This window comes from Dermacentor variabilis, chromosome 8 (assembly GCF_050947875.1).
Source record: "Dermacentor variabilis isolate Ectoservices chromosome 8, ASM5094787v1, whole genome shotgun sequence".
In the NCBI taxonomy this organism is placed as follows: Eukaryota; Metazoa; Arthropoda; class Arachnida; order Ixodida; family Ixodidae; genus Dermacentor; species Dermacentor variabilis.
Window position 1 is genome coordinate 54,702,149 of NC_134575.1, and position 25,436 is coordinate 54,727,584.

Sequence of the window (25,436 nt, forward strand, 5' to 3'; positions counted from 1 at the left end):
ATCACAGTGCTGTAAACTGCGTCTAGGGGAACACGGGTGAAGTACGTTAAAAGGACGGATTATAGAGCGTTCCGAAAGGCGTCGGTGAATTCTGAATAATGTTATTACGCGTGAATATTAGATAATGGCTTGGAAAACGTCGGCGTGGCTCCAGCGATGAAACTACGCCAGGTAGATAAGCCCCTGTGTGACCTGCCAGGACGTCGTCGTCCGCTTCAACGATGATCCCTACTGCGACATCATTGGTCGAGCAGCTGTTCAGCTCAGAGAAGTACACTCGGGCATTAGCGAAATGGTCTGAGCTGCTCGAAATTAGCTTTCTCTCTCAGAAGCTACGAAATTTCGCCGAAGTCTATTTAGCTTGACTGATCGCACCTAGCCACGAACTATGAAGCAAACAGGAAAACACTTATTCTTGCGTCATTGTAAGAATACAAAAAAAAAAAGAAACGTACGACCAAGAATTTCGCAACTTGGGATTGTGGCAAAACGAAAAAAAAAAAGAAGTACGCGTCTTTCAGGCAAGGCAAATTACAAGCATCCAGTAATGTGTTCGATAATGTGTTCTTATCAAAATGCACGGTACAGGCTTGTGAGCGTCACTTGCTATTCGTTGAGTGCTGTGGGACGGCATCGCTGCGTATATATATATATATATATATATATATTCCTGTCTGGCCGGTTATGCAACACATACACGTATACATCTGTGTGTGTGTGTCAATGTTACATAAATGGCCAGATAAAAACAGATACAGGTGCAAAGCTGGAAGCGTGGGGACCCGGCCAAATAAATGCATCGCTTCAAAGAGACGTAAACAACTGGAACGCCGTATATATATATATATATACATATATATATATATATATATATATATATATATATATATATATATATATATGTGTGTGTGTGTGTGTGTGTGTGTGTGTGTGTGTGTGTGTGTGTGTGTGTATGTATGTATGTATACACACGCAGGAAAGAGACGACAAACTTTTTGGAAGACTTATTTGCTAAACGTTTTCGGCTGGTGGACCAGCCTCCGTCAGAGTACAGTGCTCTGACGGACAGACTCTGAGTGCTGTACCCTGACGAAGTCTGGTCCACAAGCCGAAAACCTTTAGTAAATAAGTCTTCCAAAAAGTCCGCCGTCTCTTTCCTTCGTGTGTTACGTCGGGTCCTGCGTGCTGAACTTTTGAAGAAATCCCCTATATATATATATACATATAATAAAAGCGAGCACCCGATGTGTCGTTTAGACTCCTCCTCGTGCACATCCAGGGACCACGACGACGAGAGTTCGGTGTTCGACGCAGCCCGCAAGCTGAACGAGGTGACGGGCTTCAAGGGGCTGGGCCGCTACTTCAAGCAGATCGCCCAGTCAGCGCGGTCAAGCCCCGCCGACACCGTCGACGACTTCCTCGGATGCGTCAACGTCCCGCTGGAGGTGGGTCCACCGAGGGTGCCGTAGGCTACCCAGCCACCACCCGCGTAGACCATACTACTGTTCACAAAATGGTCCGCCCGGAAAGGCACCGCTCTCCTTCGAATAAACAAAACGGGGCAACAAATGTAACCGCATTCCAACTACAGTTGATCAAAAATGAATGAATGAATTTCGCACTATATGTTCCACAAGAAAGCCCCCATAGTTATCTGTGCTCGAGCGATGATACGCTCTTAAGTTGGTTAAAAACTTAGAAAATGTGTCTCGTAAATCTAAGCAACTGGAAAACACGCCCCGCTTTTTATTTTTTTTCGGCATAGCTGGTTGATAACACACACGATCAGAAGCTTCTGAGCGCTGCAAGACCACTGCTGCAAGGGCACGGGCAAAGCCGTTTGGAAATGCCCGTGCTCGCAACGGTTGCTTGTATAGATGGACAAATATTATACACGGAGCTACGTTTGAACGGCGGCGAGAGAAACGAATAAGTACGCGATTATCGTCACTTCTACAATTGGAAAAACAATTTACAGGTTTTAAGGAAACCTACAATTGACATTGACGCAAGATTAGGTATAAAGCACACAAATAGCATTAATACGTCTTTCTAATCGCTCTTGTGGTTGTTGTTTATTTTTCTCAATCGTCTGTAGACGTTTATTGGCTGCTCAATAAGCCTTATTATGCTCACGGAAGCCTCCCAAACAACTACTTTCATAAATTTTAAAGGTCCCTTGCTGAATTGCTGAAGTTACAGTCACGTTAATGGTAACGCGTCTGGTCGGCATGAGCTATGGTCAGATGTAGAAATCGATCACGGAGAAGATGAAATACCCACACGAAAAAAATAAAAGTAAAATAAAAATTAAAGGGCAGTTTCACCCGAAAGCGAGGCATTGAAAATGACAAGTTCTAGAGCTACGCTCAAGTTCTTTGGACGCTGTGCTATAGCAATACGCGGAGGCAATGTGACGAGACGGAGCCCACGATACTACTGCTGTTGTGCTGCAGAAACAGCGCCCCGGCAGCTACCAGGCGTCTCGCAACGCTGGCCCGATGAGGAACGCCGGCTGCGGGGCTACCGGCGTCGAACCTCTACGGCGCACGAGATAAGACCGACGGAAAGCTGTCGGCTATATGTCAGCGCCAAATGAAAGGAATCACACGCATGTTTAAGCTCGACGTTAAGTTTACTCTGCGTTCCGCTCGAACCCATTTGCGTGCACCACGGTGTAGTATGCAAACAGCTGCTCAGCATCACGTGGCCTTCGGCGATGTAGGAAAGTACTACCTACTCGTCCGAAAGCAGCCTTCTGGTTGAGAATGACAGAGTTGGGGTGGGTGTGCAGCTGAGTGTTGTGACGTAGGTCGGCACTGTCACACGAGGAGCAACCGAGGTTGTGCGGGTGGGCCGCGAGCGCACTGGGTTATGCAGCGCTTTCCGACAGACGCCGCTGGCTGCAATTTCCATGTAGTTAGGTGTACACATGCAGCTCGCACGTGCACACCTAAAGTGAAAATGTGTGCGCGTGGCTACTAGCAATGGGACAGTGTTTGGTGCCTTCTGCAATAGCAACAAGTGCGTGGTATGTGTGTAGCAGCAGCTGTGGTGTATATACCGTGCGTCACAGCTAACGTTCGTCAACTTGTTAAACAAACGGATGAATAAATAGACAACGTGGTGGAAAAATGATAAAACCTGAGGTGTTCGTTGCTGAAAGGTCAGACGACCCTTATGACCGTATCTTCCGGAGCGGTTTCTTCTTCTTCTTATAATAGCTTAGGGAACGTTAGGTGGGACAGTCAGTGTGTGACTTCTTGAAAGCAAGGAAGAAGAAACAAAAAGTCCTTGTATTGCTGTATTTAGTTTTACCATGGACGTCAGTAAATTTCATGATATGGCTGACAAATGGCCATGCTATGAGAGAAGTTAGGATGACATTTGCATGAAGCAAAGGCCGGAGTTTCACGTAATAGTGGGTGGATGTCTCAGTTGCCCTTCATTAATTGCTTCTCTCCACCTTGCAAGTTTCTGCACAGCTACAACGTCAAAATGATTTACATGTGGTTCACGATGCGAGGCAATGATGGAAGCCGTACAACATCACAGAACCCACACTTAATTCTGCCCGCACCTGCACCAAAACATGCGACGTAGATAAAGATTGGACAAAATTATATTTACAGGATAATATTTACACTTCTCTGTGTAAAATTATATTTACACAGAGAAGTCAGAGCCAAGATGGCAGAATAACCACACAACACGAACGAGCTCTTTCGATCGTCCTATTCGTAGTCGTGCTGTGAACCTTGTTCAGAATGCCTGAATAGCGCGTAACAATATTAAAGGAACACGGCTCACCAATAACTGTCTCCAGTAGCATATCTGAGCAGGTCTACCAGAAAGCTGGCGTTTGATATTGATAGTCATGTTCCATTGGTTTAAGACCCATCATTCTTATGTGTGTACTGCGCGCATTTTCGCCGTTGAACTTGTTATGAAGCCGAGCTGCCTGCGTTGAAAATCTGAAGTAAACGTTCCCTTAAAGACAGTCGTAATGATAAGAAAGAAACTTGTTTTTTTTTTGCGTCCTGCGCCGATCAGCCGCTGGCGCCAGACCTCTCTCCGGTAGTCGTCGCACGTCTTGCCTCCAGTTTGTGAGAACCCCGTCGCGAAACCCCTCGCGAATAAACCCCGGCACGTCTCCGCCCTCGTTATTTGAAGGGCTTCCTCGGCAGGAAGCCAGCTCTGCCACGTGATCCCACTTGTGTCGCATTTGCATTTTCCCCCTCTTGCGGAGTAGAGCGCGTTCCGCACTTGTAAGAGTGCTCAAGGACGGAGGGCGCGTCGAACTTCAGACTTTCGCGTGACCCAAACACAAATCTGTTTAGACACCGTGTGGTAAAAGTCTTTCTGGCGTTTTTCTTATCACGAATTTTCTGCGTTTTCCGTTGACAGCGCGTGTGCCGTAAAGGAAGCATTGCCTCGAGGCTGATTCGCATTTACCTATCGGAATACGCGAGTAAGGGATGTTATCACGAAAAGTGATCACTGGAAAATATCGCCGATGAATAAAACTATCATTCGAGCAACAGCCCGAGGCGCTAGCACTCTCCGCCACTTTTCTTCCCCCCCCCCCCCCCCCCCCCCCCCCCACGGATGCTCGCAGTGGGCGAAGCAACAATTTTTCATGCGAAAGCATGAAGTGGCGCAATGAGCGATAAAGCCGGCGTCTGCATGTCGTCTGGACAAGCGAAAAAACGGCACCTAAAGTCCCATTGGCCGTGACGCCACGTCATGATCGCGCCTCGAAGGAGTCGAATGGTCGAAAGGGATCGCTTGCTGCAGCGATACCGGCTAGATGTTGCATGAAGGTAGGGGAAATCGCCGCGACGCCACGTCACACTCGCTCTCGCTCTCGGAAGCCTGTGTTATCCTCACTTTCAAATCAGACGAAATGGAAACGCGCCAAGAGTCTCGACGCGCCCGCTTGCAGGCGAGGAGTTCATAATTCGAAGGACCGCTCAGCGGCCTTGAATTGGGCAGTGCTCGCGCATTCACAAGTCGTAAGGAGTATGCAGAAAGGCTGGGCTCGGTCGTCCGGGTCACGAATTTGTGTGTGGCGGAGCGAAGCGGTAGCCACCGTAGCCGCGGGATCTCGGGAGCGGCCGACACCGTGGCCGCTCAGGTCGATTGCGCTAGCGTATTGTATTCTCGCGCTGCGTGCAGGCGAGCCCACTTCTTTTTCGCTTGCTCTGGAGGTGATAGTCGCGCCGCTACAGCGCCCCCCCCCCCTTTTTTTTTTAGTCCGAAGCGCGATTGAAATAAAGTACAATTGTAGAGGTGCGATTCCCACAAAGTTCAGGAATAAATATCTCGAAACTGGCGTCATCGTGCGAATTCGTTCCAAGTGGATCCGCCTTGCAAACTCTCCGGCTAGAGTTTTAAATTACAGTACAGGCCATAAATTAATTCATTAGAAACTTAATTCGGGAATTTTTGTTAATTAACTTATTACGCATTTAAATTTTTTTGGGCAAGCAATGTCCACTTCTTCGAGTATACCAGCTCATGAACTAGAGTAGTGCTATCTGGCAACGGCAACTTATTAAAAATTTTGAAAGCCGATCAACTGTGGGCCGTCCGGCACGCCGAGGAAGCCGCCCGAGTCCAAGGGCTCGAGGCCGTCACCTAGGCTGGGGTGCTTATGGCCCCACCCCGCCCAAATCGCCGGACATTTTCAATAAAGTTTTCACCACCAGTGTTGGTTGCAACACCCGATATTTACAAACACACTGTACGAAGATTAGCACCATGTTGTTGTCGGACAGGTTGTGAATTAGTGACCGTGAAAGAAGGGCGCATTTCTTGGACAAACAAGAAAGAAATGCCCCAACAAACAGATATTACTACAGCGAAAGCTGTGTATGACTAGCCTTTCGTAGATTTTTTCGGCGTCCGGCAAAAAAAAAAAAAAAAAAATGGACTTAGCGATTTCTAACAAACCCATATGGGTGCAGTGCGGCGGCGCAGATGTCAAAAATGCGGAACAGGTTGGAACGCTCGCCGTTAACAACAGCTTGAAGTCAAGGTTATCGCAGTATAAAAGCGCGAGAGGTATCGGCGCTAAAAACACCGGCGCTATCGATGGGGCGGACACTTATAGTTCGTACACCCGAAGAACAACATGCATACGAGGAGCGCCGCAGGGAACAGCAACTAGAATGTAAACGGCAGCAGCGCGAAACGACCACCGACGAAGAACGTTCCCGCCATGCTGAACGAAAACGACAATCGCGAGCCCGAGAAACGACGCCAGATTCTCAATGGAAAAAAATGACAACCATTCCACTCTGCGGAAATGAAATGGCGGATGTATTCGTAGGATGTGTATCACAGAGACGATTAAAATTGGGGTCGTCGCGCTTCTAAGACCCGTTCCACAGAAACCACCAAATTTTTCGCCTTGGGAGACGGTCGCGTGTTTCCAAGTTTCCACACACGGGTCTTGTAATAGCTTTGCCGTCGTAGGACATTGCGTAAGGAGGTGCACGCTTTACAGGAGACACTTCTGAATGTGAAGCATCGCGGGTCGCAGAATGGCCCGCTTAGAGACGTTGCCTCTTGGCCAATTTATTTTGATGAAGTTAGATAGCGACTGTACTGTCACTGACTGTGCTACAAATGACGAAGGTTGGTGCCATGATGTGTTGTGGCAGAATTCTGCCAATACACGAAGGAGTTCTCGCAAGCTTATATCGACAGCTAAATATCGGAAAGGACAAACAATAATAGAACACACGCACACACACACACGCGCTCGCGCGCGCACGCACATAAACACGCACTCTCTTTGTCTCTCTCTCTCACGCATATGCACTCGCACAGACGCACAAACACTCACAAACACACGCACACACACCCTTTCTCATGCACACACAAACAAGCGCACACACATGCACAAACTCACACACAAGTACGCACTGTCTCTCTATTTCTCTCTCTCACACACACAAACTCACAGAAATATACGCACGCTCTCTCTCTCTCTCTCTCTCACACACACACACACGCACACGCCGGAGTGAACCATTACATGGATTCTCTCTCTCTCTCACCCACGCACGTAGCAGAACAGTGGGACGTTTTGCAGTTCAGCAGATTTCACACTACTCATTAATGAGAAAGCAGCGTGACTATAAGAGCCAGTAAAGAAATAAGATAGGCCCAATGAAATACCTGTATAAGCACACAAGCGTAGTCAGCGATTTCAGAACTTCACCGGAAAGATCGCCAAGCAAATTTAAGACGCTTTTTAATACAAAAAACAATGTCACTTTTGAAGCCATAAAGCTTCTGAAAACTTTTTTTTTTTTGCGCAGCCACTGAGGTAGAGAAGGCAGAAAGAAGCAAGCGGCTAGAATTAAATGACAACTGAAGCAGAAAGAATCAAGACACTAACAAATTGTTGGGGATCTCGCGTGTTCAAGCGTCGAGATACTGCGATCGCGTGCCTCTGAGTCTTCACCGCCGGCTATTCCACGGAATGGGCTACGATTATGTCTTTCGCAGGGGCGTGCTTCTTGTTCCGTTTTATTTTCCTCCTCTGTTCTTTGCTTTTGCTTCCTTCGGTCTTGATCACCTCCAGTGTTCTCTATTGACTTTTTCGTATTACCCGCTACTCCCTCTTGGTGAACGTTTGTTGGCTAATTCAAGTTTTGCGTGCATAATGCCCAAGAAATGATATGGCATTTATCTACAGCCAGACGTTTTCTTGCAGCAGACAGTGCGTCGAAGACAGGGTTAGCGAGACGGATATTAGATGGTGTCATTGCAGCTAACGCGGAAGGGCTGAAAGATTGTACGGATCGGCGAAAACCTTGATATTAATTTTTGTTTCGATCGATGCATACGCAGCCGGTCATACTAAACGCCTAAAAGTTCACGACCTTTCTTGCTTAACCCACACTCCGAGAAATCGCTTTTGATTTCGAAGAAAGCTCTATCGTCGAACGTGAACGTCTACGCCCTTGTTTGCAATACAGTTATTTTCTGTCGCATAATTTTTTGCCATTTTGTTAGTTCATACACTATACACAGTGCTTACTCTCTCCCTTTCTTCCTATTTCTATTTCCTTTCCCCCACCTCCATTGTAGGGTAGCAAACCGGATGCTGTTTTGGTTGAGCTCCCTGCCTTTCCTATCCTTGTTTTCTCTCTCTCTCTCTCTGTCTGGTCGTTCATGTAATACCTTCCTTTTCGGTAACACTTTCATTTGAGCAGAAATTCTCGTGTCTCTTTCATAACTTGTACGGGAAAGGTGATCTCGCAAGGCCTTTTGTATCCCATCAGTTTAACGTACGGTAGAACACTCTGACTTCAGATATTATGCTTACGCTTTGCTGCATCCGTTTCCCAGTTCGTTCACTTAAAAGTACTTTCCGGTTCGCTCGGTGTTCAAGAAGAAAGTTTTCGCTTCGAATGTGGTTCACATTCTGCAATAAATAATTCGCCTATATAGAGCCCCGGTGTCACTCCACGACGTGGTGATCGCGCACGTCGGACCGCAAATAGCACTGGATTCCGAGAAACCTGTTCCTCGCCCTTTCGAGCCTGCTATACCGCGCTTTCCATTTGCGCACCGAAGGCTTACCTGCGCGACACTCTAATGCGCAACACGCCAACTTTCAGTGCACGTTTGAACTTGCTTAGCTCCGACACGTGTAACGCAAAGCGTCCTCGATCTACTAAGAAAAGCTCGCCGCACTAAAATGGCGCCTCAGACACTTGGGAGCACGTAGGCTCGTTACGAACACGAACCTAAAGAACAAAAAAGAAAATGAAAGGAACAACGCGGCGGCTCTATTTTGAAGTCTCGCGAGAAGGCATCGGCTAGCCGCGAGTGATGGTGTATCCTTTGCACACAGGGCACTTCACGCTGAAGTGCGTCTGGTGCTCAGGATTGCCGTCGCCGACGCCGCTCTCAATCACGTTTCGGCGGTTGCTAATGCATAGCGCGCGTGCGTGTGGGAGAGACTTAATAAGTGAGAGAGAGAGCGTGAAAGAGTGAGTGAGAGGTGTGAATCAGAAACCAAGAGTGGTTTAGGACGAAGTTGAGATGGCGGCGCTCAAAAAAGGAGAATGAGTCAGAGAGAGGTAGGTGAAGGGAATTGGTGTGAAATAGAGAGTGAGTGATTGAGAGTGCCTGAGAGGTCTTGATGAAAGGTAGTGTGAATAAGAAAGGGAGAGTGAACGAGACTGACAGAGAGCACGAATGAGAAAGAAAGAAAAGGAATCAGTGCGGCACGCATCGGGCGACAGATGGACATGGAGGGGGCAGGGAAAAGGTAGAGAGGTAGGCGGGCTCATTCGTAGGAGCCGCTGACATTTAAGGCGCCGGCGTCGCCACTCTTAGCGCACCGCGCAGGAACCGAAGGACGCGTAGAAACCGCTGACGTGAGGCGACGAAGCGGGCAGAATGAGAGAGAGAGAGAGAGAGAGAGAGAGAGAGAGAGAGAGAGAGAGAGAGAGAGAGAGAGAGAGAGAAGTAAGAGCGACAGGCGATAGAGTAGGTAAACAACTCGAGAGACCGGCTTAGAAAAGCGAGAGCGGCGCAAATGTCCTTTTTTTTTTACCCCCGCCACACTTCGCTCTGATTCCCGTGCCGCCTCGTGGTTTGAAGAGCTATTTGGCGGCCGTCCTTATTCTTCTTTGCTCATTTGCTTTTTGTCTGTTTCACTAGAGGATTTGCCAGCTTCGCTCGGGCTCTTGCATGCCTTCCCCGTGGTTCCCTCTCTTTAGTTTTATTGCGCTTTTCGCTCCTGACGGCGTACGCGAAAGAAACGAGAGCTGTTTCTGACGCGACGGCTACGCTCGGAGCCCATTTTTTTTCCTCATTTATTCTATATACAGGCGTTAAGAAAACGTCTGTGACGAGTGTCGTGATACTAAGCGGATGTGCAAGCAAAAATGGGCAGGTGGAGAAAAAAACGCGCAGTAGAGACGAGGGAAAACGCGAAGGGATACCGAGAACGGTACGGAATGGGGATACGCAGCTACGCGAGTCGTGGAGAAACGATGCGGAGGTCGACAGGGAAAGAAAGTAAGGAGGACTTCAATGAACGCTGCAAAGTCTAGTCTAGCCAAATGCCTAACGCGCAGGTGTCACATACACTGATATTCAACACAGCACGCTGTTACGCAGTCAGAATCCACATAGTCACTGTGGGCGACTATAAATGGGCGTATTAACAAGCTATAGGACAGTGCGCACAGACATATAGCTCATATTTTTTATTATTCTTCCGTGTTTCCATTTTCTTTTATTTCAATCATCTTTCGTACCCCTTTTCCCCTTTCTCAGTATAGTTTAGCCAACCGGAGATATGTTGTAGTTAAGCTCTCTCTCTTTTGTTCATTTATATCTCACTGTACTCCTTTTCGTTAGATGGAAAAATTGAAGAAGTAACACATATACGTGTCTGTGGATGTGAAAGTAAATAACAATGGTTGTTGTCCGACTGGAGCACACATCTACTGCGTTTATTTTTTTTTTCATTAATCGGAAAAGCCAAAACAAACAAACAAGCAAACCAAAAGAACTCAAACACAGAAGATGTTGCGATTTGGCGGGGGAAACAGGAAATAGGGATGGCTCTCTGAAACGCCAATGACGGAAAGAGATCGAAATGGAAAGGGTAACACGCAGGCTCGAGCGATACACTGAGCGCGCATGCGGTTGTTACATCCGTCTTTACACGACCGGCGTGCTCGACTGCGGGAGAGATAGGGAAAATTGGGTAGACGGCGATGGCGAGGGAGTGGTCGTCTATAAACAGACATTAGATGGAAGTAGGAGAGACAGAGGGGAGCACAGGTGTGACCTGAGCGATAAAAGATGGAAGGAAAAAAGAAAAAGGGGGTGGCAAAAACTGTGGTTGTAAAAGAAAAGACGTGAACAAACTAAGCACGAAAGGAGCAGCAAATGAAAGAGTAATGCACCTACAAATAGCAAAAAGGGTACGACGGCGATGGAACGTCGCTGGATTAACGATGATCGATGTGACCACGTCATCGCCGGTGATACGGGCCGGGCCGTTCTGCGGGCCCGGCCCAGCACCCGGAACGTTCTCGCGTCTTCCATTGCATGCGTTCACTTTGCCGAATCACCTCCTCGGCTGTGCCTAACTGCCGCTTATAATCACCCCTTTCTTTTTCTCTTCGTCCTTAAGTACAGGCCACCCGTGAAGTCACTGTAGCTGTGCATCTCTCGCTCGCTTCCACGCTTTGTGGCTCGAGTTTGTTGTGCAGCGGTCGCGGAAACGAATAAGTTATTTGTGTACGCGAGGGTTATCGCTCAGTTTCGTTTGGGCAACATCCGTCGAACGCGTCAGTTAAGTGTTTTACAAAGAAATACACCTTTAATGTTGTTACAGTAAAGTGCACGCTATAAGTGGAAAGTTGTTTGGAATTAATAGTTACCAAATGAAGTGGTGTTACGTAAAAGCTAAAAAGAGATCTGCATGAAAGTGTATCGTGCGTTTGAAATTCTACTTCCTAAATGCATGTAGCCATGGATATCGAGAAATGAGTTTCAGTGAACTAGCGACTTTTACACGGAACACTATTTCACAACCCTGTACCTATATCGGGAGGGTAGTACGCCTGTTACTAGACTAAACTAAATCGTGTGGGACATAGCCTCACATATTTAGCCTATATTTATTCCATTATAGTTCGCCATATTTATTTTTATGTGTATGTATGCTATGTTTATTGTTATGTATAAGAAGTTCTAATATGTAAAGTCATTCCGTATATTTCGTTACTTTAAGTAAGAAGCCGTTTCATTAGGCAAAGGCAGAAGATATGCAACAATATTACACCTATGGCTGGATTCGAAGAAGAACTAAATTTAGACCACATGCATGGGTACACACTCTTAATCACTTTTCTCATATAGATGTCACGATATGGAACATCTGTCCATCAATGTTCCGCTTACTACGCTGGAGGTATGTGGAACTTTCAGTCGAGCTTCTTGCCAGTGGGATTGTACATCTCTCAGTATCGTTCAAATAAAGATTTATTTAGCTGAACATCTAACCTGGTTGCACAAATGTACCATCAACTAAGTGGAAAATTTTTTTCGTGATCGTTCCCCCTTACTTTGTTCAGTTTCTATGGAACGAGACGATTGTTCCACTTACTTAGTTTGGTTGCTTCGTTCAGTTTATGTGGAACGAGATAAAGTGCATTGAGGAAGGGAACAGGGGGTGGGCGGGGGGCGGGGAATGGCTGAGTGTTGCGGAACTTATCTACCACGATCGCACGCTCGAGTAAGTGTAGCAACGCCGCCGACACCCTTTTCTTGGTCGTCGCCCGTATCCTGCTGCGGCAGCAACGATGCTCCGCCGAGTGTGATGGAGTGGTTTCTGGGAGCTTGCCGATGGTGGATGTGGGCGGCGTCCGCTGCGAAATGAAAAAAAGCACAACGGGTAGACGGAGCGAATCTCTGCCGGCCCTCCTCGGTGGATTGCAACGGCCGCGGAGAGTTTGCAGCTGGCTACCAGATGGCGCGGACAACGGCAGCGTGTACGCTTGGCCCGTTGTAGATAAGCTACTCAATGCGTCGTTATGAGCTGGTGACTTGAAGCTTGCACGATAACTTATTCGTAAGAGTTAGCTGAAGGGGTCTAGGGGTAAGTGCCTGGGAGCGACCTTATCTGACAAAAGTACGAGGTCGTGCAAGTTTGTGTACAATCGATGTTCTGAGAAACGAGAGAGAGAGAGAGAGAGAGAGAGAGAGAGAGAGAGAGAGAGAGAGAGAGAGAGAGAGAGAGAGAGAGAGATTTGCAGAAAGGCAGAGCGGTCGATCTGAGCTATAACTTGCCCTGGCCTGCTACTGTACACTGGGGAAAAGTGACGGGAAGGGAAAGGGCTGATGAATGATGACGGTATAAGGAAGAGATGCGTATGCACAAATTCACAGAGTTGTGGCATCTCGAAAGCCATGTGTCCAGCCCAGTGACTTGGAGAAAAGCTGTAGCGGCACTTGTTACCAGGGCTGCGCTGTTTGCATTAGGCCAAGGACCTAAAAGAAACTCGTGTGATGGCGATCTGTTATGAATCTTTGCAATGTAAGAGACAAGTTGCTATCCTTCTTGCGCGTACGCGGGACACGAGCAAAATATATGTTCAAGTGTTTCTGGCGCCTCACAGTATTCACAGTTTGAGCTAGTATCACTGGCACCTATCGTATGTTTAGAACGGTTGGTGAATGCGACACCAAGGCGAATCCGGTGCATCATGCTCATGTGGCTTCTTTTGAACTTGTGAGGCATACGAAATTTCATTTCTCGGTCCCATTTGTGTAATCGCTTGTCTCGTCGATCAGGTTGGGTCCAGTGTTCCAACGTAGAGTTGCGTTTTACGCGACGAAGTAGGGCGTTTGTGTCTGTTCGTGAGAACGGAATGCGTACTTCACAAGCATCATCTAAAGCAGTTCTCGCTTCAGCGTCTGCCTATTCGTTCCCGATCACACCACAGTGTGAGTGTCCACTGAAAGGTGACATTGTGGCCATTTCTAGTTGCGTGGTCGAGATACTCTGTAATTTCTATAGCCATAGAATAATACGGGCCCCGTCTGAGGACACAGTCAATCGTTTGCAGAGCTGGCTTGCAATCGCAGAATATCGTCCATGCGCGAGGAGGCTCCTCGGAGAGAAATCGAAGTGCCTCCCGGATAGCAACAAGTTCTGCGGCAGTTGATGTTGAGCTATGGTCTAGTTTAAACAACCGAGCGATGATCATGTGTGGAATCACGAAGGCTGCAGTTGAGGCATATGGTGTGACAGAGCCATCGGTATACACGTGTACAGTACCCCCGTACTCTGCAGAAATGTGCAACAGGTTGAGTTGCCTGAGCCGAATAGATGCAACGGATGACTTTTTAGTAATTCCGGGGATCTGCAATGTAACGATAGGTTGAGGCAGAACCCACGGAGGTATTCTCGGAATACAGGCGGGAGAAAATCTTGACGGCAGAACACTCTGATGGCGCGATATAGTCCTTGAAAAGCTGGAACCTGGGTGGGTGGCAGGGAGCGATGACAGAGGATGGTGCCTGTGTCGGGTCAACCCGCGAAGGTACATTCGAAGAGGCTCGCAAAGCAAGTATACCCCAAGAAGACAAGCACGAGCTTCCGCTATTGTTCCATTGGTTGACGTTCATCTTAGGAGGCCCGAACATGTGCGCAATGCTTTAGCTTGAATGTTTTCCAGCGCGCACACACAGCTAAGTCCCATGCTTGAGTGCGCCGGCAAGGTGTACCGTATATATCCTACGAATAGTGCTTGGTACAATTGGAGTAATGACGACTCCGAAGGGCCCCATCTTGTTCCTGCAACAACGCGAAGGACGGGAACAAAACACTTCAGCTTTGACTTCAGTGCGGCGACGTGTCTTGACCAAGATAATCCCCGGTCTATGACTAAGCCAAGGAATCTGTGGTGTGTAACCGTAGGTATCGCTACTCCGTTAATGATTATCGGATATCTGGTCATTTGTTTTCGCGTGAATGTAATCACGGAACATTTTTCTGTTGAGAGTTGGAAACCTTGACGTCGCTTATACTTAGTTGGGATTGTCACTGCACGTTGAAGCCTAGCTCGCATTTGGGGATGGGTGGCTCCAGATGCCCAAATACATATGTCTTCCGCATATGTGCTAATCTTCACCGGGCTAGGAAGTTCAGATGCAAGGCCAATCAAAGCAACATTGAAAAGAGTTGGACTGAGAACTCCCCCTTGTGGAACACCTCGATGTATATGGTACTGTCCGGTGTCGCCATCACTTGTCGACATATACACCGTGCAGCCACTGAGGTAGCTAACAATCCATGCATATAGCAGGCCACCGACGTCTAAATCTTCCAGTGCATCGAGGATTGCATAATGGAGTACATTGTCGTATGCACCCTTAATATCCAGAAAAACAGCTGCAGCTAACCAACGGCGACTTCTTTCCTGTTCAACAATGGAGACCAAGTCGATAACTCCGTCAATTGAAGAACGGCCTCTTCTAAATACGTGCATAAAATCAGGAAAGCAATTATTTCTATCTAGAAACCATTCCAGTCTTGACAAGGCTCTTCTCTCCATTACTTTGTCGACGCAACTGGCTAAGGCGATCGGTCTGTAGGAGAAAAGCTCGTTAGGGCACTCCCCTGGTTTAAGCAGCGCTACAACGCGACTGCATTTCCAACTAACTGGAACATTTCCTCTCTCCCATGTCGTATTATAATAGGATAGAAGAAGACGTCGTGATTCTGTGCCAAGATGGCAGAGTGCAGCGCACTTGATTCCGTCTGCTCCTGGTGCCGATGAGCGTCGAGAAACCGAAATCGCAGCGTCAAGCTCTTGCATCGTAAATGGTACTTCGAGTCGCTGATCAGGTGACGGGGCCGCGATGGTGACAAGGGATGAAGTCACTGCATTAGATGCGTCCACATTGAGTTTACACTAGTCCTCTGCTACCTCCAATTCGGTCCGGCGTTGATGTAGAGCCACCGCACGGAACGGGTGTCTTTGTTTTGGAGTTGCCTGGAGACTTCATATGACCCACCAGATCTTAGAGGCTGTCTTGGATCTAGGGATCCAAAGAATGTCCTCTAACGCTGTCTGTCAAGCTTCTCCAGATGTAGAAGAACATGTCGTTGAGCTCGGCGACTGTTCGAAAGATATGACGGTGACTTTGTTCCTCTGTATCGCCGTTCCGCGCGGCGAAGGATTGCACGAAGGGCCTCATATTGTACGTCGACCGATGATCTGTGCTTCGGTATGCTGACTTCTCTGGTTTTGTTCAGCAGGGTAGAGGCAATGATGTCCTCTATTTCCGATAAAGATGTTAGACTCTGACAGGCGGTGTCGACAAAGGTCTTAAATAAAATCGTGAGGCTGAAGGCGAAACCAGCTAAAGTGAACGTAAGTGGGGAAGTGGTCACTTCCATGAGTCTCTAGATCCGTCGACCAGCATGCTGAAGACAGAAGGCTTCTTGATACAAACGTTAGGTCAACACAACTGCTGTAAGACGTGCCACGAATAAATGTACAAAAGCTGTCATTGAGCACATTTAGTCTCTGACTACACATGAAGTCGGCCAAATGTTTGCCACGACAATTCATCGAAGTGCTACCCCACAGGGGATGGTGCGCGTTAAAGACACAAATCACAATATGAGGACCTTGCGATGCTTGCAGCAGAGACATCAGGTGCGAGCAATCGATCCTCGATCTTGGGTGAATGTATCCTCCGATCACTGTAACCGAGCGACATCTGTATTTTATGGTATAGCATACGTAATCATTAGTAGTATGCGATGGGACGTCATTTCTGAAATACACCAGATCGTTCCGTATGCAAACTAACACTTTGCTTGAGGTTTGGTCGTTACGAGACCGCATCTGGACATATCCAGAAATACGGAAAGAAGAATCCATATTAGGTTCACAAATAACAATAACTGGAAATTGGTAATTGAATACCCGCTGTCGGAAATCCGACAAACGACCACGTGGACCTCGAGCATTCCATAGCATAACAAGCGATTGACGCATCCGTTCTTCAAACATCATCGCCATACTTGCTTAGTGAAGACCCACTAGCAGTGGTTGCAACACTTCTAGTAGCTGCACGGCAGCCTTGGCAGCCGGGGTAATTAGGCCGGAAAGAATCCTGCGCATGGAGCCAATCAACTTTTTCAACATTCTCGTGACGACTAAGTCATCCATGTCTTCATTTTCTTCAGTGCGTGTAGGAGCGGTGCATAAGGGCGTTCCCGCAGGCCTTGATGGCAACGAGGGCTACTGAGTATCCGATGTGTTTGGGGCCGATGATGAGCCGCCTTTTACTTTCGCAGCATACAAAGGCTTTGAGGCACGTGCTTCTTCATTCCTGAGACGAGGAGGGGGTGGATGCTGCACTTGAGCTGTCGTTGCTATCTACGCAAGGAGGGCTGCGCTCCCGTTGATGTCGGTGTCGTGAACGGCGTCTGCGGTACCCGATAGCCCTTGCCGCTTCCCTGTGCGTGGAATGATCTCTAACCATCTTCTTCAGAATACCCGTTTCTTTCCTGATCTTTGGGCACTCTTTTGACGTTGCGTCGTGAGCACCAGAACAATTTGGACACTTCGCAGCAACGTTGCGATTGCTGTCTCCGTGAGGTCCACCACATCGTTTGCATGTTACTGCACCCTTGCAAACTGCACTGGCATGCCCAAGTTCCATACACTTGTGGCATTGTAAAAGCCTCGGCACGTAAGGACGTACCGGATGCCTCACATATCCAACCTTGACGTCTGTTGGCAAAGTTTCCGACTGGAACACTAATTTCACACATCGGTATCGTCCAAAACGGTGAAAGCTGAGCACAGGAACCGACGACGATAGTAGTTTCTCCAGGTCAATGTCTGTAATATCAATGTCCAAGTCGTAGATGACGTCTGTCGTCGCTTCCTTGCCGTATGTCGGGAATGCGGGAACAGGGATGCTTCCCATCTGAGTGACGTTTATCAGTGTCTCCAGGATCGTCAGTGTATTGACTTCCACCGAGAGGATGTTCTTTCGAGCGTTTATACGTATTTCTTCTACTTGACCATAGTCAGTTCGTTCGAAATATTCCGACAGGCTCTGCCAGTTCAGTGAGTTGAGGCTGTCTGTTGTCGTTGTTGGTACGTATGCAATAGTGTATGACGGCTTGCCACTTGCCTTTCTTGTCGCCTGGCGACTGGTCGGTGATGTTATTCGTATGTTTCTCTTCAGACGTCGGCTTGACATCACGGTAAAATCGCTGTCCGATCCCATATCATCAGTAGAGAAGCTATCAGATAACTGAATCGAGACCATGCTGGGGTCGAAGCGGTCACTCACGTCACCGGCATAACGAATTGGCCGTTCAAGACCCAATTGCTGGGCGGGGTTTGGGTCCCCTATTGCAGAGGACGACGTCCCCCAGTTTTCTTGTCACTGATTGCAGAGATCACAGAAAATAAAATAGAAAATGCAGAGAGCTCGAAACTGAATCTGTTCGCTACGATCACTTCTTCTTCCTCGTGTGCTGCTTCCTTTGTGCTGTAGCCGAAGCTGGTTTCAAGGTTGACAATCCTTAAAAGGCGCTCGCGGCGTAACTGCAAACTTTGGAAACTTAGGCAGGTTCGTGCATGGTTAGATGTACGCTTGATGGCAAATATATTGCGGCTACATTCATAAGACGTCTGCCGGATGTGCTAGGGGGCAAATTGAAACGGGACGTGGAGTTGTTGGTGCAGGAGAATAGTGTACCATTTCTTATCTCGCCCACGGTGTGTCAGTCGTGAATAAATTGCGTTCCGTTTCGTTTGCCCTAACCACTATTGTCAACATATACGATATATTCAACAAATTCAATACAATCCTATACATAGGCTTGCGTCGAAACCCCATTTGCCTAGGTTTTACGGACACTTATTCAATTCGAATTGGAATGGCGCACAGTGTCGGTTATGTTAGGTCTTAGACAGACGAAACTATAGCACACCTGTCGTCTGAGTGCCCTACATAGGATGATTGCAGGTTTGTCGTTCTTATCGATTTCAGGCGCCAGGAACCAGGGCCAGTATTCACAGGAATCTTCCGATGCTCCAACTGTTCTTAAGAGCAGGTGTTAGCCTATCATGATGCGATCGTCAGCCTATTATGCTCTTATCTGCGAAAGTTGCCGGCCACTGTTAAAGTGCGCATGCGAGCGTAAAGTTTCGTGAATTTGTCACTCAGACCGTAAGTATTCCAGGACCGTGTCCTATTGACTCTACAGTGCAGAAAGCCCACGAAAACGGTTCTATTTGCTTAAGCTCGGAACCAGCAGCGACTCCCACGTAACGTAGATACAAATACCGATAAGCAGAGTACGTCCAAGAAAGAATGAGTGGGTGCATTTGTATATTTTTGTTTGTGCACTCCACCAAACACAAAGTGGTCCTTTATTCTCTTTCTTTTTTCCACTGATCAGCCGAGCTATTGCGCTTTAGTAAACCGATAAGTGGCTTTGTACTGCACAATTCTCGGGAATTGTTGGGACTGTGAGCGTTTGCTGCAAACATAGCTAACTTTGATGTAAATACTTGGGCCTGCCATACGAAGTCTTTCTAGCTCTTCTCTTATTACACATTAGGCAGTCCTTTTTTTTTGTCTAACCTTGCTTATGAAGAAGCATTATTATAGTGTTATTACCAGCAGTAGCATCAGTAGCAGTTCATAATAGTAGAAGTAGTAGTAGTTGTCGTAGTTTATCATTTCTATGGCCGGGGTTGTTGGAGAAGTTTGGGAGAGGCCTTTGCCCTGCAGTGGGCGTAACCAGGCTGATGATGATGATGATGATGATGATGATGATGATCATTTCTTTAATTCAATCAGTAAGTACAAGTAATTTCCCCCATGTTTTCTTTGGGTCATTGTTTGTTGGCTTCTCATGATATGATTAATAAATATGGGTCCCCTCGGTTAACCCCCTTTCTTCTAGTAGTAGTAGAAATAACAGTAGTGCTAGTAGCAGTTGTAAAACTAGGAGTAAGCACGTGAGCATCAAACATTCGCACAACAAGGATAGAGTTGCTTCCTCGCGGTAATTTCCAGCGAGTATATAATGCTAATAAACAGCGTTTCCGTGTCGGCCAGTGAGTGGCAAATGTGGCTTAAAAGAAAAAGATCTGGGTCATACGTTGCAGTGGCCTTCCCCACTTGCTAAATAATTGCGCAAGAATCACCGGTGGAACGAGTGTCAAGGCTGATCCTGACGCTACCGCCCTCGTCTATTCATTGTAGCGAACACGAATAACCGAGCAGTGAAAAAAAAAAACGACAACACGATAAACGAGTATCTACAAAACTAAACGACATCAAGCGATCAGCGTGCTAGCTGAGGGTCACTATCTACTGCTTCGTACCCGAAGCTCAGCAGCCTCATTCCGTGACCGTGACGCTGGTCAGGCACTACGGGGCTTCCGACAACAGGCTTCAAGCACGACCGAGCAAGGCCTCGAGCTCCGGACCAGGGTTAATTCGCGCTGGCGGTTTAGCGTGCCTACGCCGCTGGTGTTTAAGCAAGCTACTCTTTTCAGCAACACCAACAACACCAAAAAAAAAAAAAAATGCCGGTTTCACATTGATGTCACACACTTTGCCGCTGAGTAATGATCATCAGCGCGCTTTCTGTCGGACGGGACGAAATTGGCCTATTAAACGAACCTGCGACCTCGCAACCTCTGTATGTGATGACACATGGTCACAGGGAATCCCGAAAGCTGTGACAAGCTCCGACGCGGTAGCTCAGCTGGTGTTGCGGTGAGCTGCGAGCACGAATTCGCAGGTGGGTTCCCACAGTCGCGGCAGCCGAATTCTGACGGCGACGAAATGCAAATAAGCGCTGCTGTATTTAGGTTTCAGTGCGTCGTAAGGAATTCAAGCCGGCCAAAATCAATTGTGAGCACTGCGCCGTCCAATGCGCCACCCCCCCCCCCCCCACCCACCGTGCAATTTCTGCACGTTAAACCTCGCAATTTTTAACGCTTTGATAGCGACAGGTAGAGCGAGAGAGAGCTGTAAGGGTAAAGCAGGTGGGATCAAGCGGAATTAAGGCGTAAGTTGGCTTGCTAACCTGCACGTGAAAAGGAGAGAAATGAGAACAGGAAAGTGAAAAAAAAAAAAGCGAAGAAAGATTCATGGCACGTAACCGCACACGCAAGCGTTCACCGGTTAGTCAGTTGCAAGCGGTCGCGTAGACCTAGTTAATATTAAACACACTCTTGTGTGCTGTAGTGCAATCCTACTGACATTCTTGCTCGGAATGCAGCCAGTCGCAGGGAATGCATTGCACTCGGGATCATAAGATGACTTTGATAGTTAAACCAGTATTCCTTAGTGTTCCTAAACAAATTAGATGATTCAGAATCGATGAATTAATTATGCCACTCCCGCAGCCCTATTCAGGGCCGTTAAAGGAGGGACTACAAGTGAAATCTAGTGTTAGATTGCGTAATCAGAATGAAGACTTAATAAATAAGTGAGTGATCGATAAAATATGAATTTTTTTTACATTGTCGTATTATTTGTTCCCCGTAACAATGTTCCACTGGAATATTGGGGTACTATAAATGAGAATAATTATTGTTGATTTATTTATTTGCTGATTGATTGGTGAACTGAACAACTGACTAATTGATTGATTGAATGATTGATTGAACCTGCGCGGCGGTGGAGTATGACAGCTGTCATCAATGTAGATAAACTCATACCATCAAATTACTTCTGTACAAAGGATTCATGAACACTGCAGAACCATTTGAAATGTGCAACTGCTGCTACGCCACACAACCATTCGTAGGGTGCAGCTTCTGCAGCGCCGGATCACCATTTTTTCAGGCTGAAGCTGCCAGAAATACCGCATTAGTATTTTGCTTCGTGTAACTGCTTCCTCTCTGTCGCCATCCCAGAACCGCGAAATCGGTCCTCCGCTGACACGTGGCCGTGCCTTCTCCGCAGGACATCCCGTCCTCGGGCCTGGACCAGTGGTTTCCCCTGCAGGGCCGTTCTCAGCGGTCCACGATCCAGGGCCAGATCCGGCTCAAGCTGTGCCTGGGCACCCGGGAGGACCGAGGAATGGCCGCCTCCATCGACGACAACTGGAAGGAGGTGGTCGAGCACCAGGAACTGCTCTGGATATTCATCGAGCACGAACTCGGGCAGCTTGAGGTGGGCACCGTTTTCCGTTGCTCTTCTTTTGTTTTGTTTTTTTTAATGCGTGATATGTTGGAGATGAGGCCTTCACGCGGCGCTGGCTAACTCCTTTAAATATAGAACAAGTATATTCATAGGACTAAACACCAAGCCGGCACTGAACAAATGAAAGGTACCAATAACGGAAAGAAATCAGAGAGTCGGATTACATGCATCCGCTGAAATAGTTGACGACGTAAATCGTATAAAAGAAATTGAAACGGAACGTCTTGCCAGGTAAATTTGAAACACACATGACAGAACCGGTCACGTAAAGCCCATTAGTGCGTAAAGTCAGTTCAGAAGAATACAATAAGGAAAATTAACAGAGCTCACTTAAGACGCAATAGGACGCAGCCAGAATGAATAATTTCGATATTAGATACGGAAAACGGGAGGTTAGGTCACATAAATTCACATGTGAACGGATATGGACTGCCTATCAGTAATTTCCAACGATGTTACGTCCTTCCGGAAAACTTCGGTAAAACGGGGCGTATTCAGTAGCTGTGCCCTTTGCACTTGTTGGCCATAGGCCTAGGATCTTGTTTAAGGTTAACCTTTTAATGTGAATGATTATAGCATCGGCCTGCAATGCCTAATAACTTCGCTATAGTGAAGTAGAGATGAAGTTTGACATGGCAGAACACAAAGGAGATGTTCAGTAGCTGCTAAGAAAACGAGAATTCGTGCGTGACAGTGGGCCATTAGAATTTCTGCAACGGTACATTTATGTATTCCACATAATATTAGGTGACTCTGATCATCGGATGGAAAGCTAAAGAAGATCGGAAATGGGTAGGAGCGCAATCCGTAGGCATCACCAAGTCGTGTTGAAAAAATATCGCCGCTGTTTCTGAAATTGAAAGTGTACAATCATTGCATTCTTCCCATGCTAACATCTGGAAACAGGAATTTTGAGGCTAACGAGGAATCCTTTAGATGTTAAGAACCGAGAAACGAGTGAGGTAACGAAAAAAGAAATGAAAGACGTAACTCTAAAAGGCAAGAACGCATCGGTGTGGATTAGAGAGCAAACGAACGCAGCCGAGATTGTGGTTGAAATTAAGGGGAAGGCGTGGAGCCGGACGTGTCGTGTAATGGAGCCGGGCAGGCGAACCAGTGGCATATTACAGCCGCAGAACGGGCGCCAAGAGAAGAGGAGCGAGGTCGAGGACGACGAAGCTCTGAGGAGATTTGAAAAGTTCTCCTCAGAGCTTCGCATAATCGCATCCAATCGCATAAGGAATACCATACCATTTGAAAAGTTGCTCGCATCAGATGGGGTCCGCTGGCCCAAGACAGAATCAGAAGACGTTGCGGGATGCCTTCGTCCTGAGGCCGACACAAATAGGATGATGTTGATGATTAAAGCATCGATCGCCAGTCTTCTCTTCTTTCCCTTGCCGAGGAGTCTGAATAGTGTTTTGAAGAATTGCGCGTCTTGTGGTTCGTTCTGAACCGGGGTCTTCAATCGCACCAACCCAATGCTGTACCCAATATGTAAAGTCGAATATGTGCGCGAAAGACGCCATGTCTACCCCCTACTTTATAATGTTTTAACTTTATCGTGAAATAGGAGGTCCCAATGCCGTCCAGTAGCGCAGGTTTTGTTCCTCAGTTTTCGCGAAACCATACAGCTGTCGCAGTGGCGACTGAGGTGCTTCCTTGCGAGAGCTGTAATTGCTCTTGCGTTTTCGTCGGAATGGTTGCACTTTGCTTTCTTGTGTCTCGCCAGAGGAGCTTTCCTTGCCGTACAAAGAAGCTTTTCTTCCTCCTTTTTCTTTGTATACGTGGCAACGCTTGAGTTTATAAGATACTGGCCCAGGCATCTTCTTTTTCCCCATTTCTCATAATATGCATAGAGAAAATTATAGACAGTAAATTCTGACAGGAAAAAAAAAGAATAACAGCAAATAGACGGGGAACAATTAAAGGAGTTACAGTTCTTGCGAAGATTTTAAAAGCCAGATCTCTAGTAAGAAAACAGCTCCGCAACAGCTACGTGGGTTAGACGGCAACTCCGGGCGACATAGCACTTCACAATCAAGTGAAGCTGCATCTTGTTTTGTTAAGGTGAAAGCCTTAAGGGACTCATAGCGCCAATGACCTCGAAAAAAAAAAACGCGTCGTCCTGTATACTAGTAGGAAAACTATCATCATCACCAATGGCTCATACCCCCCTTAGAGTGCCAAAAATGGAATGGCTCATCCCTCTCTTTATGCAGAGGCTACAAGCACTTAGCAAAGTGAAACGTTCAGTCAGTGCATTCACTGGAATCACCTATACAACGTGCACAAACGCGGCGTCTCGTCGAGTGGTACAAAAAACAACAACGCGTAACCTTCTCAATGGATCATACCCCCGTTGCCTTGTGGCCACAAGCGCTGAGAAGAGTGAAGCGAAGAGTGCATACAATCTTTGAAATCGCCCATACAACACATAGTTTCAATCCTCTGCTGAGAGTATGCAGTGTAAAGTACAAGAGAAACCTTGCTGTGGCATAGTTACTAGCGGGAACAAGACAAACGAAAAAAAAAAAGAAGAGGGGGGGGGGGGACAGGACAGAGCGCTAGTCACAGCAACTCCATCCACAGCAATTAGCGCAACTTTCTGCGTTAATTACTTTGCCTTCTAGTACTATGGGCCCTTTCATAACGTCTGTTCAACTTCAGAATCTTCCCGGTACCCTTGTCCACCTCATTGCCTCCACGACTCGCCGTGGAAGGACGCTACCATTCTCGCTCAACAACAGTTTCAAGCGCTCTGTCTTGTCTCACCCCCCCCCCCCCCCCTTTTTTTTTTCCTCGGTTGTCTTGTTCTAGCTAGTAACTATGTCACAGCAACTGCGTCTACACCAACTAGCCCAACTTACTGCGTTAAGAGCAACGTCGTTGGCACCAGTGTTACCCCTCTATACCAGCGCGCGCGTAGCCGCAGCTAAGGCTCGAAGACAACCGAACAAGCCGAACTGCCAAAGCAACAACGCGACGATGCGAGACGGCGCATTACCAAGTGCGCCAGCAGGCTTTCGGTTTCACGGGTTACAGGAAGTGTAACACGCTGCCGAACTTCCTTTTTTCTTCCCGTCATCTTTTTTTTCTGTTTTCTCCTCTGCGACTTTCACCACGTTATAGCGACTCGCGGGAGAACATTTAATGCGTGCCTGCAGTCTTCTGGAAGGACGAACTGCGAGGCCTGACGCATCCCAACTATTCCCGACTGAAACGGGGCGTATTCGGTAAGTGGGAGTTGTGTTAGCGGGGCTTCCATTCCTGGAGAGCTTTCGCTTGTCCGTAAGCGTATTGGGCCTTCAAAAGAAGCCTGTCTTGCCGGAGACGTGCGAGGCAGTTGGGAAGTCAGAAGCGACAGCTGGCGGTGCTTTGTTGAACCACAACGCGTTGGAAGCGTTCTTGTGTTACAAAGGTGTCGAAAGCGAATTTCTCGATGTCTGTTTTTTTTCTCGAGGTACGCGGCGTCTGTGCTCTGTCAGCTTCTTGCCGAATATGTAAGCCGGGCCTGTTCCGGTGGAATAGCGGGTTAGGGCTTATTCCGAAGACGGCGCGGTGAAAGGTGACAGCAAGGTGATCAAGGCGACAGCAGTTTGTAATTCGAGGTCGCGTAGATCGCTTGAACCGCTCGCTGTGCGTTTGCCGGACGAAAAGGCAGTCGATATGAC

General features: G+C 47.5%; 1 protein-coding gene across 3 annotated transcripts in view; it reads left to right on the forward strand.

Moving 5' to 3' along the window:
• The window catches only part of LOC142590225 (BAI1-associated protein 3-like), a 517,523-nt gene that overhangs the window by 404,506 nt on the left and 87,581 nt on the right, over nt 1–25,436 (forward strand). For all 3 annotated transcript variants that reach the window (XM_075702152.1, XM_075702153.1, XM_075702154.1), the window contains exons 8-9: nt 1,280–1,445; nt 21,523–21,732. In XM_075702152.1, coding sequence (XP_075558267.1) covers nt 1,280–1,445; nt 21,523–21,732 — 376 coding nt within the window. The remainder of the gene's footprint in view (nt 1–1,279; nt 1,446–21,522; nt 21,733–25,436) is intronic.